This window comes from Chaetura pelagica, unplaced genomic scaffold, assembly GCF_000747805.2.
Source record: "Chaetura pelagica isolate M959 unplaced genomic scaffold, ChaPel_1.0 scaffold159, whole genome shotgun sequence".
In the NCBI taxonomy this organism is placed as follows: Eukaryota; Metazoa; Chordata; class Aves; order Apodiformes; family Apodidae; genus Chaetura; species Chaetura pelagica.
The window spans coordinates 2,725,619-2,739,859 of record NW_009954555.1 but is presented as its reverse complement, the minus strand read 5'-3'; the positions used below and the strand labels follow the sequence as shown (position 1 = coordinate 2,739,859).

The 14,241-nt window shown below is 48.1% G+C and overlaps 1 protein-coding gene across 1 annotated transcript in view; it reads right to left on the bottom strand.

Moving 5' to 3' along the window:
• SAMD11 (sterile alpha motif domain containing 11) overlaps window positions 1–14,241 on the bottom strand; it is a 111,610-nt gene that overhangs the window by 68,805 nt on the left and 28,564 nt on the right. The window contains exon 2 of the mRNA XM_010005254.1: window positions 8,517–8,695. Within this exon, the coding sequence (XP_010003556.1) occupies window positions 8,517–8,695 (179 nt within the window). The remainder of the gene's footprint in view (window positions 1–8,516; window positions 8,696–14,241) is intronic.

Below are 14,241 nucleotides of genomic sequence, written 5' to 3'. Positions count from 1 at the left end.
CAGAAATGGCTGCAAAAATCACAAGTAACAGAGGCCAAATGCACTTTTGCATATTTTGTGCACCCCCTACAGCCCCCCTGTAGCTAAAGACCATCTGACTGCAGAAAAAGCCTGATCTAAAACCTCCTGAAGCAAAACAGAGCCCTTCTTTTGATTTGAATTGGGCCAGAAAATGCTTAAGCATGACCAGAGAAGTCAATAGGACTTGACTCAGGTTTGAGTGTCTGTTTAAGTGCTTTCCTGAATGGATGCCCCTGCTCCAGCCTGCTCAGAAATCAACTGAAAACAACTCTCAGCACGGAAATAATTTCACATCAAGGCATGATGCTACTGCAAGTTTTACTAATGTGATGGCACATCTTCTGTGCTCTCCTTGCAAGGCTGGCTCAGGATGGGAGTCTGGTTGCTCTCCAGGTAGTTCTTTTAGAAGACTGTTAAGACTTGAGTAGATATTAATTTCTGCCAATAAAGTAACAGGCATCCATCTAGTGTACTACCTGGCAGGTAAAAAGTGTTCTTGATGCAGCACTCTGAAAGCTGGGCTGCAACATTCCCTTCATCCTAATGCAGCTCATTCCAAAGATCCCATCCCCACTGGGAATTGCCATCACTTGCACAGAAATCAGAGCAGGAGCTTCCCTGGGCTCCTGGCTCCATACTTGGGGTTCAGGCTGTGAGTTAAGCTCTTAGCCTTCCATAAAATGCAACTTCTCCATGGTCTCTTGCAGCTGCTGCCAGGGGTAGGTGGCAGCTGGTGATCCTCAGTGCCAGATGAAGGCAAGACTGGAGGAGGCTCAACTCAGCCACACGTCCAAGTGCAGGAACAGGGCAGCAGGGAGTTGTAAGTAGGGGGAGGGAAAACCTCCTAGCAAAGGAGCAGCTCAGATCCACATAGAGGCAGAGACATCTATCTGCTGAGATGGATAATTAAACACCCATATTTAGACAAATGAATAGGTGAGAATGAAATTAAATCCTAATTATCTTTTTTTCTGGGGGGGAAGGGAGAGGGATAGGGAGCAGAACCAAGGATTCATTCCATATCTCTCTGCTGTTATCACCAATTAGATTTCTGAGGCTAATGTACATCTTGCTTTAACAGGTTATTCATCCAACTGAAATCAAATCACTAATAATTTTCAAACTATCAGGTACACAAGCCCGTCCTGGGTTGGATGAAGAGTAGTGAGCAGGAGCCAGGCCCTTACAAATTAGTAACAGAAAAGGAGGGGGAAAAAAAACCCAACACAGAGCCAAGCAAGGAAAAGGTGCTGCTGTCTCACCCACCCAAGGCCCCTGACACAGTGTGGTCAGTCAGAAGATGTTCAGTAACAATGACCAGATGGGCCCTACAGCACCAGGAGGAGACAGGTTCCCTGCACAGCTCTGGCTGAGGGGTACACAGGCTGGGGCAACTAACCAACTGCTGCAGAGGCACCTCAGCAAGGAGGGACTAGGACATCAGGGTTTGGTTTGTGCAAAGAACAAAGTTGCTCATATGTGTATTTGAACAACAACAAGAACTCAAAGGAAGGGCTGAGGCTGTTCAGGGTATCACTGAAGCCTGGAGGGGAATGAGAACCCAGCCCAGAAAGAACAGAGTTGGCAAAATATTGGAGAGCAGCTGGGACAGTTTTTAATTTAAAGTTGTTTTTTGTCTTCCCTGTTGTTTCTTTTTTACCCTAGCAGTCCCTGCAAGCTTCCAGCACCAGCATGCCAACCATGGAAGAGGCCAACAGAGTGAGTCAGGCATCCCCCTAACGTCTGGTCCCTCCAGGGGCAGTGACACCCTCATCCTGCAGCTAAGCCTCTGCTGCTCCCAACCTGCTCCTCCTGCCCCCAACCTGCTCCTCCTGCCCCCAACCTGCTTCTGCTGCTCCATCCAGTTTGCTCCACCATCCTGGGTGCACACAGCAGCACCAACACACTTGTCATGGAAGTGTGGAGGGAGAACACTGGGCAGCATCCAGCTACAGGAGCAGGTCATTACTGCCAGAAGGAGAAGCCATCACAGGCAAAAGGGTGGATTAAGGACTTCTGTTCAACTGGCACAGCCCAACACCACCAGAGTCACTGGGAACTCAGCACGCCCTGGGTCAGGCCCCATGTGCCACCATTGTGCATGGAAACACAGGCCACTGAGGCCCATGCAGTGCAAACCCCAGCACTGCAGCTTGGGGAGATCTTTTTGCAGGTGCCATTATGCAGGCTGCTTGGCTGGGTGGCACCTCTCTTCACTTCCACACTCTCCCTCTAGCCATGTCAAGCTGTTTTCAGGCAGTCAGCATGAAGAAGCTCATGCAGGCACTGAGCAGGGGTAGGCTCCTCCAGAAAACCTCATACATGGTGCTGGGAAGAATGGCCTCAAGATTGCAGCAAGACTGAGATTTGCTGGAGGGGGGCTGGGGGCATCTGGGTTATTCTCCACCATGGAATTGATGTTGTAAGGTCAGATATCAAGGAGATACAGAGAGCAGCCAAGAACACCTGCAAGTCAAGATTGAATTTGCTCTCATTCTCACACTTCACCTTTCTTCCCAGTCTCCCATCTCCTTCCTGGGCAAGAAGGGATTTCTTGCTGTTTATTATATTTTACCCTGCATTATCCCTGTGAAATAAGTAGCCATTTTCTCTCTCTGTCCCCCCTCAAATATTTGTACTCATTAAGTCAATGACATGCTTCCTGGCACTCTGGACCAAGTCCAGCCTTTGTTTCCCAGAGGGATCTTTAATACATTTATTGGAGGCAGTGACTGTTATTAAGTGGTACATGTTTCAGAGAAAAAGGGGAAGGAGGGAGGAAAGAGGAAGAAGCGAAAATAAAGGGTTGCAGAGACCAGAAGAAAGGACTGAAGTGGAAGCTGTGAAAGAAGAGGGTCATAAAGCAGCAAAATGTGTCTCTAGTCACAAGAGGGGCCCTGCCTCTCTCCTCCTCTTCCTCCTGGAAGAGTCTCTCAGCTCAGACATCCTCTCGCTTTGGCAGCAGGTACAAAGCAAAGCTGTGTGGCACATCCACTGAGCTGCACCAGGAGCAGGGATGTCACACAGCCCAGGGTGTTTGGGAGAGGCCAAGGAGGAGCAGGAAGGAAAAGGCCATGGAGTGGACACTGCACATCAGCTTGGGACCCCACAGCTTGGAATTCCCAGAAGGAGCATGTGACAATTATAATGAGGGGTGCTTGGGTTTGATCTTCAATCAGTTGGGGAGTCAAAGAGCAGCAGCTTTATGGGATGTAAGAAACAGGTTTCATCTTAGAAAGGCAGGCAGTGGACAGGCTGACAGCCACCAGCCACTCAGGCTTCCTTTGCTACTAGGAAATGGACACTGAGTGAGGAGGATGTTGTCCAGCTGGTCTGAGAGGTGACAGATGCTGAGGGACACAGGAGAGCTCTTGTCCCTGTCTGGACTCTATCCATGTTCATGGGGCAAGGAGACAGTGTCACTCCATACTTCCACCAAGCACCTTCACTTCAAATGCTCTCCTCTGGTGTGAAGTAACACTAACCCCACGCCAGGCACCAGGGTCATCCTGCTTTTTTCCCCACGCCGGGCGCGAGGGTCATCGTGCTGAAACAGCCACAGAAGATTTGGGGTATGTGGGGGGAGTGACATAATAAAGAAGAAAAGATTTAAAGGCAGAATGAGGTTCTCCAGAAATCTGCTTCTCAGTGCACAGACATCCTGTTCCAGGACAACTTTTGTCATTTCTCCTCAAAATGGCTTTTATTTCAGAGCAATATTTGGCAAGGAACACAGGCCTGTTGTGTGCTCTCATTGCACAATCTGCTCCTACTTTTGCTCCCAATCCTCTTTTTTTTAATTTAATAACAGAATTTCAAAGGCATTTTCACCACAGGTGTCCATTTTCACCTACCATGCCCACTGCTCAGTCCTGTGTCCATGTTTACTGATACCCCATTAGGTTTCCTTCAGAGACAGGTCAAGTCAAAAGCTTTCACCACTTTAAGCAGGTCCTTAAGCATTACTGCCTCTTACAATCAGCCCTGCCATCTCATTTTGATGGGGACTTAGACACACTGAGCAGTTCCTAACCTATCATGTTAAATCTCAGACCTCTTCTCTTTCTCTCCCCTCCCACACAAATGAAAAAGGGCATTTTTAAAATAGAAATTAAATCCACACACCCAAAAGACAATGTTGGGCTTAAATCCAACAGCATGTGAGGACCTTACTCTCAAAGCTGAACCTTACTCTCTGCCTACACTGGCTTCCCTCTGTTGGGAGATTCTTGGGATAACCTAAAGGAGATGCTCCAAGGCAGTTTGAACCTCAGTGTGAAAAGCTGCTCCTGAGGTGACACCTTCATCAGTGTTCCATTGAGTGTAAGGAAGTTAATGCTCCCCAAACTATTGCAGAGCAGTGGAATTTGTAGCCTCAAACTTCCTCTGCATTTCTTATTTTGTGTCTAGGATAAACCAGAGAGCAGTTAACAAACAAGCAGACTGGCAGAACTGTCAGCTTGCTGGGGAGAGGCAGCTTAGTTTGTGAGAAAGGAAAAAGGCTTCATGAAGCCAAAGTTCCAACGTGAAGTCTGCTCTGCATAGTTCCTGCACCAGTTCAACTATGCCAGGGCTAATGTCACCAGAATAACTGCACAGGGACATAGGTGCACAGGTATGGAAGTGCCCTACACTGATGCCATTCTTTTCCCTAGATAAGAACAACTCTTTTCATGGCCAGACAAGGGTCCTCACCAGGAGTAAGTGCAACTTGACCAAACCATCCCCACTCAGGCAACACAACCGTGCCATGCAGGCCGTGCTGTAACAGAGCAAGGTTTTTCAGGAACCCAAAATCTGATCAAAGGAAAAGGATTTGCTGTGTGCTGTCCCAGTAATCTGCAGGGCTGAGGGCTCACAGTCTGGGTATCAAGCTACGGGTATCAAGCTCAGCAGATGCTCCTGGTTACATGAGACAAGATTTTAAGCCCTCTGTGTTCCAGACAGGAGGCACAACACAAAGGCTACTTAGCACACCCTGCAAAGCAGGTTAAGGAGGACTCAGGGGGTCTCACTAGGAGATGAAGATATTCACCTTTAAACTTGGGTCACCTGGATTTCAGAGCAGATGAGCCAAGCTCAATTCAGTGGGAGGCTTGGTCTCCTTGACTTAATTACCTTTGTGCAAGGCCGTGAGGTGACACCCTTTTGCAAGGAGCTGGTTGTGAAACAAGTTGGCATGCACTGAAATGCACCAATGTCAGTGGTAGTTACAGGTCTCTGCTCCTTTCTAAGACAGCAGGAGCATCATGAGGCAGGTTTTCTCTGCCTCAGACCTCCTCTGAAGGCCATCACCATGGGCAACTGCCTCAGAGTACAGAAGAAATCACTGTCAAAGCCTAGGGTGAGGGACTAGCCAAGAAACTAAGCTCCTGTTCCTATTATTACCTAGAAAGGCTGGACCAGATGATCCTTGAGGTCGCTTCCAACTTGGCATTCTATGTTTCTATTCTAATCCCTAGAGACTTTTCTTCACTAATGCCCAGACCTCGAGGTGGTAGAAAGCATTTCCTTGGGCCACTAGTGGCAGGAAACAAGTCACTATACAGAAATTGAGAATAGGAGGAAGAAGAGAAGGCACCAATTTCAAAGCAACAATGCAGGTGTTTATAATGGTAAGTGTAGTGTGCACAAGGGCCATCCAGGGGTGCAAGAGGAAAACACAGGTTTGCTCAGGCCCTGACCTTGTTTTCCTACTATCACAGTTTAACCTATTTCTTCCTCTCAGTGGGAGACAATAAAACCTCAGCCCAATCCATCACCAATGGGGGGGGATACAACAGGTGAATTAGAAGCAGAAAGCAGATGGGGCACTGTCTCTGCTGGGCCCCAGCTGTCATGTCTGTGAGCTGTCTAGCCTTTATGATGCTGCTGCTGTCCCTGGAGCCCGTCCTGTCACACCTTCCACCCCAGTCCCTGGGCTGCTAATGACATTGGGAACAGAGCCAGAGGCTGCTGCCTCCAGCAGGGCTGGGCAGGAGGGGGTCAGGTCAGTTGCCATTCACTGCTCCTGAGAAGGTGGAAATAGCCAGTCCTCCTCCTCTTTGGGACAGAGGGGTTGGGGGACAAAATGCTTGGAAATGCTGAGGGATTTGAGCAGTAGATATTTCTTGCCTGGACATGGAACACTGAATTACATTCTCTTTTTTTCTGTTATTCCTGCACCCATCAGAGTACTGCCTGGCCTGCTTGCTCCAGCTGTTCCAGCTTCCTCCCCACACTGTATCAGAGCTCCCAGGAAAATGAAAAGGAGAACAACTGTACAAAAGCAGTGGGAGTCTAACCCACCTGGTAAGGATCATAAAACTTCTCTAAAGAATCAAGACAAAACCTAAACAAGAGACCTTCAGACAAACTGATTGAAAAGTACTGAAGAGCACAGAAATGAGAGGCTGGGGGACCACTGGCTAATAACTACTAAGCATTTTTTCTTCATTTCCTAAACAACAAGGCAAAGCAATTACTGTAATTAAAGATTTAAGATAAGAGCACTTTATATTTGGGGGGGCCCAGCGTATCAATTACATAGTTATCATGTTGTTTTCCCTCCTAACGAGACAATCTAGCACTATTATTTTGCAGAATTAAAAGCATAATTAAGGGGGGCAGGAGAAGAAGGGCAGTTTAACAAAACTGAGGAGGAGGGTTCCCTCTCCTCTGTGGCTCCTGTGTGCATGCACAGTGCAGACACATTCCCCAAACACCTTTTCATTTCCAAGTGATAACCCTTGAGCATGGCTGTTGGACAGCTGCAATGATAAACCCAGGCTTTAATTACAGGCAGGTTTTATGAGAAGAGCTGGTTACTGTTTTGCCTCCCTACTTTGAAGCTCTCAGCTGTTTGAATGCACCAGCATCTGCTGGAAGGTAAGGAGGGAAATAGCTCATCTGACTAAGGAGCAAGAAATACATAAAACAGAAGAAAAGCAATTACATGCCTTTGGCTTCTGCTCCTCTGTTTTTATAGGGCTTGTCTTAGAATCTGAGTGATTTTATGCATCAGAGGAAGATGACAATCAAGATGAGTTGCAATGATATGCATGGGAGGCTGAGACACACTGCCTGTAGGTATTTATTTTCCTGTAGTTACAGGTCTTTCCCCTTTTACTCGGCTCTCGTGAGACCCCACCTGGAGCACTGTGTCCAGTTCTGGAGCCCCCAACAAGGGAAGAACATGGAGCTCCTGGAGGGAGTCCAGAGAAGGGCCACAAAGATGATCCAAGGGCTGGAGCAGCTCTGCTCTGGAGACAGGCTGGGAGAGTTGGGGTGTTCATCCTGGAGTAGAGAAGGCTCCAGGGAGACCTCAGAGCAGCTTCCAGTGCCTGAAGGGGCTCCAGGAAAGCTGGGGAGGGGCTTGGGACAAGGGCAGGGAGGGAGAGGACAAGGGGGAAGGGATTAAAACTGGAAGAGGGGAGATTTAGGTGAAACCTTAGAAGGAAATTCTTGAGTGTGAGGGCAGGTGAGACCGTGGCCCAGGCTGCCCAGAGAAGCTGTGGCTGCCCCATCCCTGGCAGTGTTGAAGGGCAGGTTGGATGGGGCTTGGAGCAGCCTGGGCTGGTGGGAGGTGTCCCTGCCCATGCAGGGGGGCTGGAACTAGATGATCTTTAAGGTCACTTCCAACCCAAACCAATTAAAAAATATAGTATATTTTTAAAAAAATCTTCTAAATATCATCTTTTTCCAGAGGGATGAAAGAACTCAGAATTTTGCAGCTGAATGTTACAGGCATCAAGACCATCCATGAGAGCCCAAGTGACAGTGACCAGAATGTAACTCCAGACAATCCCTTCTCCTCTTCCTTTAACCCTGCACAATTCCAGAAGGAATGTGCATAGTACTGAGAAAGCCATGATCAAAATCTGTTAAGTGCTGAGGTAATTCCCAGTATCTGAGTGATTCTTTGCCTACTTAAACTCCCTTACTCCTGCTTCCAGAGGCCCTCAGGATCAGCCAGACATGGCTGTGCCCTTTGACACTTGTAATCAAGAACATGCAACAACCACGTCTGCTACCTCCTTCCCAAACTTTGTTCCCCAACATTAAATTATCCAGTTTATATTACATCAGACTTTGGGGACAACTGAAAGCAACAGGCAGGATTTTGGACCCCTACACCTCTGTGTATTTTCAGACAGCTAAGCAGAGGGTTCACAGATGACTTCTCAGTCATGCAATGGCCTCACCAGGCACAAGGACACAGTATGCTGGACAGAGGGTGACACAGTCACCCTGACTTACAGTCTGCAAATACCTTAGTGCAAACACAAGCCCGTGGCTCAAGGCCCCACAGAGCCCAACTGGTCCCAAACAGGAATGAGTAAGCAGGAAAGAGGACCCATGACTCCTGCTGAGCTATAATGTGACATTTGCACCTTAATGTCAGGCCCTGGAGGTGACTCCATCGGGCAGCCTGGGGTCCCCAAGGGCTGGTCACCTGCTGCCCAGCTTTCTCTGTCCTTGCCCTTGCAATGCTGTACTCCCTGGCAGGAACGTACCTTCTTTTCATGATACTGATGTGGAAATCCTCCTCCTGCTTTACTTCAGGGTGTTGACCATTGCTCTTATCACTCTCTTCGCTGTCGTCACTATGGGAGAAGATGGAGGTGAGCTCTTTCTTTGGGATCCTGGTTGGAGGCAGGGGGATGGTCCTCTTCTCTGCCAGGCGACCCCGGTTCTGGCACAGGATGGAATCGGTTGGAATGGGAAAGGGCAGGAAGAGAAGACAAGAAAACATGGATATGGTTAGTCAACCCAGAAGGCAGCAGCTCCTCTCAGGTGTCTCCCTGTGAAGGCAATGCTGTCAGTCACTGCAGGCTTCAGGCTGCTGTGTTGGGTGGACAAAGACTTTGTTCATTTTGCAGAAGCCTTTCTCAGCAGAGGCATATCTGTATCTACTTCTTCCAGTTCTAATACCCAATTCATGTACTTCCAGCCTCTCCCCACCTCTTCATTCCTAGCCTGCATCTGATCCACACCCACAGGAAAAGCAAATGGCAGCAGAATTAGGCACCAGCCTCTCTCTGCAGAGTATTTCCTACTGAACGTTGCACATTAACACAGCAGAATAGGCTAAATTAAACCTTTGCCAGTAGCCCAGGGAAGACATGATCCAGACAATCCAGAACACTTTAGGTTGCAAAGGGAAAACTGCCTATGCCAGCCAGCAACAGGTTTGTCTCTCACACCAGTGAAGAGGCCACAACAATCTCAACCTGATTTACTGAGGCTACTTTTCCCTGTTAATTTGCATGTTCAGATGAAGCTAACAGGTCCTGCCTTGTGCAGACATTCCCTAGGTGGTCCTGGCAGTGCACATCCCTCAACAACTCACTCTGACAAAACACAAATAAACAGGAGGAAAATTCCCAGGAGGCAAAAGCTGCTTTTTCACTGCACGTGTGTTTGTGTACAGAACCCAGCACAGCACGACCCTGCTCCCAGCCTCCTCTCCTCTGCAAGCAGTGACAATGTGTTAGAGATTACTCTGTCCCTGCAGCCTTTGTGCCTGAGACACAAGAAGACAAGAGCCCAGTACAGCCCAAGAGAGGGTCTGTTGGGTTTTTAGCTCTCCCTGTCATAGATGCTTCCAGCACTTGGAGGGTTTAGCTCCGTCTGTGCCTGACCAAGTCAGACAGCAGGAACACAAGCACTTTGAGTGATTTACACTGGAAACCCAGGGAGACTGGAAAGGCATTGCCCCATGGAGCTGAACCTTTCAGCAAACAAACCCATGGAACTGGGAAGGGAACCACAGTGAGGGGAGGTGAAGCACACAGCTCCATGCAAGTTCTTTGTACAGGTAGGTAGGAACACTTCTTGCAATAGGACAAGTCACAGAAAAGATAAATGTTTTAAGCAAGGAAGGGAACAAAAGGAAGAAAAGTGTGTGAAATGGGTCAAAAAAGTGCAGAGTAATATCCAACTAAGAGCAGTGCCTCTGAAACATTGACTCCAACTTTCCAAATAAACCTGGCAAAATCAAAATGTCCTGGGAGAGCCCATCAGGCTCTGCAGGGGAGAACGGAGCACGACTGAGCCATAGGAGAGCCCAGGCTTTTTTTAATTAAACACATTAAGAACATTCCACAAATACAAACCAGAAACTTCTTGTTTACCTCAATCAATAAATTCCAGTTGTGGTCATCATCAAGGGGAGCCCTAATTTTTATGCTAATTAGCTAAATCCATCTGGAAGGCATCACCCCACATTTGTTTTCCTACCCTGATGCGCTCCCAAGCCAAGAGCACATCTGCCTGTGATGAGCAGCCACTCACAGGAGAGGTTGAGCAGTGGGCCAAGCTGGCTTAAAAATGGTAAGACACGTGTGTACAAGGAAAAAGAGACACACTTTCTTCTTGAGAGGGACATAAAGAAGAAAAAACATGGGCAGCAACAAAGCCAATGCTCCTGCATGTCTGAGTATGGCAAGTACAAACCTTGGATCAAGTTGCAACAGGCTCTGGAGTGAGTCCAAATGCCCAGGCTCGGCCACAGGAGAATGAATGTTGCTGGGGGCTCTCAGACCCACCTGCACAAGGTGGATTGCTCTGGTGTGAGGGGCCAACTGCATCTGTTGTGACAAACAGCCAGAGCTTTCCCTCAGCCCCCTGGGCTCCCCTACACAGCCAGAGGGATCTGCTCACACAGCCCTTCGCAAAGAGGTTTCTCACTGTCTGTTCCCTGCAGGAACCTGCAACACAAACCATGCATCTCCTACCCTTAGAAACTTCTTCTGTGCTAGGTGCATTTCCAGCCCTGCCCCCTTCCTGCTCCAGCACACACAGAGCAGGGGCAAAGAGCTCCAAGCCTCTCGGTACCTCCAGCAGAGCCAAAAGGGCAGGAGGGGGAAGAGGAGAGAAAGGGAAAAGGGAAGGGAAGGAAAAGCAAGGAGGGCAGTGTTTGCACCAGATCTCTGTCACACTGAGAAGCCAGGACTTGATATCAGCCTGGGCTTTATCATGCCAAAGCTTTCTCTGTTTTTCTGAAGTTGCAGTTCATCTTAACAAGAAAGGGGGAGGAGGGGGGAGTGTGCAAATTTCCGCTCCAAAATAATTGCAATTCACTCTCTGCTGTGACTTCTCAGGCTAAAGAGAACAGCACTGATCAGATACTAAAAATCATTTTATGGCCATTATGGCACCTCTGAGCAGTTACCAGGTCTCGGTGACTGCCCAGGGACTCATCAGCCCTAACAAGAGTGAAAGTGCAGCAAAAAGGGAGGCACTAAACTTGAGAGAAACAGCCCCCCCAGACCAGGAACACAGGTTCCCCCCTTCCCCTGCTGTTCAGAATGGTTCTTTGCCCTTCTGTAAATTACATTTTCACACCTAAACCTGGTGCACTTATATACAACTATGTGTATGCCTAATATATATATATATGTAATATACAATTATGTATATTCCTGCCTATATAGATACCACCCAACACCCAGAGAGCTGGTGGTTCCAGGGCCCTTGCAAACACCCACATGCCAGCACTAGCAACATCTTTATTTGAAGTTGTGTTTACTTTGTGTTTTTGCCATTAGGTTTGGGGCCTTTTATTTTACTTTTTTATTATCTTTCTCCTTTCCCAGAAAATTAAAATAGACTGAGCCAATCAATTCTGTGTTTTATGCTCATCTATAGTCACTTTTGAATCAATTGCACTTTCTTAATCTGTTTAGAGGCATTCACCAATAGATAGACATTATTTTTAAATCAACCACAAACGTAGCCAGAAGCCTGGTCCAGAAGCTGCTATAATCAATTGTCTTTCCATTGACTTGGAAGGGCACTGGTCCAAGCTGCAAATAAAAACCACTCCTTTCTGAGACACATTCCATCCCAGGGATCATTCCTGTGACTTCTGGCTTTTGCTAAAGTCCTTTGCCAGTTGTACAGACAGTTTATAGGACAGGGCTGTACCTACAGAGCTGAGCAGTATATTGAGGTACCTATCATTACTCAGACTCAGGGTTATCAACTATCACTTGCCAGGTAATAAAGTGTGAACTTAGTAGAGTGGTGTTATAGGCAAGAATACACCCAGAGACTGCAGTGGCAACAACATGTATAGGGAGGTACATAAGGATTTCTACATATTTGAGCTGTAGGTACTTTAGATATGATAAACCTCATAACCTGGCATTAAAAAGGCTTGTATTTGTCTGGCAGTGTCACTGAAGAGTGATCTTACACATTAATGGGATGCTGATGTTGAACCACGTAAGGAAGTATGAATATTTTTAAGAAAACTGCCTCCCAAATTGTTGCCAACAGACACTGGGGGGTCTGATGCTTGGGGAAAGAATCAACAGTCACCTATTGAAGAGCATGAGGCTTCCTGGGCCTCTGGCTCCCCCCTGTTAAATAACTCATGTCACACAGGTGAAGAGAGGGGAAGGTGTGCATGGACAGCTGGCTTGCTGAACCCAGCAGGCAGTGGGTCAGGAGGAGCATTTTGGGCCGCCAGCTGTCAGTGCAGGTGCAGAAGGACAGGGCATCCCAAGTGGTGAATACATCTCAGAGCTCAGCCCAGCAAAGCCAGGCTGCCTGCCTGCCAGCTCCCTGCCCCAGGGAGGGAGGCAGGAGGAGGTGTAAGGAACAGGTTGACCCCTGGGAGCTGGGGGAACATGTCCCACCGAGGACTTGCTCTGTGGGTGAAGCCCAGCCAGGCAGGAGGCTGCTGCAGTCACTGCAGAGCTGCTCACCCCTGCCCTGCAGGGAAACCTCCAGCAGCCTCTGTGCCTGAGAGGAGTCAGGGCTGTTTGCTGCCAGCACCAACACTGGCTCAGCTCACTGGAAACCTCTTCAGAGCCTGCACCTTCCTTCTGCAACACAAGGATTTCCCCTCCCCTTGGACAGAGGGTTGTGGGGCGGAGAACAGATTATCACTTATCCTCTCTTTAATTAGTGTAACTAGAAAGTAAAATATTCCTGCAAGTCTACGAAGCTTTTACAAGGGTGAGTGGTGAGGGCACTGCAGAACTGCCTTATCTATCTTCCCTTCGTACATTGTTAAAGACTAATTTTGTGGGTTGTGATGCCAACTAAAGAAACACAGCTGGGGCTGGAGTCAATAACCCTCTATTCCCCAGACACATCCAGCTACCCACCCAGCCCTTCCTGCATCAGCCCAGCCCTCTGTCACTCAACCACTTCACCCCCTCCCAGGGTCGTTTGACACCATTAATTGCTTTCACTGTCTCTCCAAGTATTGTCTGGGTGGGGGGTTGCTTTATGCTTAAAAATCACAGACAGGCATATTTCCTTTCCCCAGGAAAAATCAGATGGGTACCAACACACAATTTAGAGTTACCAATCAGTCTAGAGATGTAACTACTAGTTAAAAAAAAACAACCACCAACAACCTGGGAACAGTGGTAGGTTACCTGAGTGGAAAAGCCTGGAAATCTGCTTGTTCTGCCATGAAAGCAAGGGACCATCAGAAAGATGGAAAAGAAAATACTGGTGATAATTTCTTCTCTTCCCAGAGAGCAGGGGGGAAAAAATTCCACTCTGTGTGGCTAAGCAAGGTCAGCAGAGTTACAAAATAAAGTCCTTCTGCCCCCCACCCATCCAGGCCCCTCACAGCTCTCCCCTGGAGCTGTGTACTCCCAGCCAAGAATACCAAAACCGAGCTGTTGCATAAGAGCCCTTGGGAGAACTTGCAGATGGAATGACAGGCAGAGAGCAGAGGACTTGGGGGAGAGACAGGAAGGGAGGGTTAGGAAAGGTTTCCTGCCCTGGGAGCTACTGCAACAAGGTCAAAACAGCTGAACGCCCTGGTGTGACATTCAAAGTCAGCCAGAAAAGGAAAGATTCCTCGCAGAGAGAATCCCTGGTGAGCATTTAATTGATCCCAGCAATGGAAAGGCTTCTCTGCTAGGAGAGCTGCAAGGCAAAAAGCTACATGGAAAAGAAATAGAAAGCACAGGAAAGCAAAGCTTTTGCCAGTGCACATTAACTGGCAGCCAAGCCCTGGACATCTGATCCCATTGGGAATTGACCCAAGAAGATGAGCAGGTGCAGTCCCCTATGGACACCCCTTCTTCAGCATCCAAATCAGAACCAGGGAAAGAAAAGCTCAGAAATGCAAATGCACAAAGTTTGCCCACTGATCCCAAGCTCAGAGCTGCCTGCAAGATCCTTCACGTGCCTGTGACTCAACTGGCAAAAATAATTCTTATTGGATTAAAAAAATACCCCTTCAGGAGCAGCAGCAGATGCATTCCT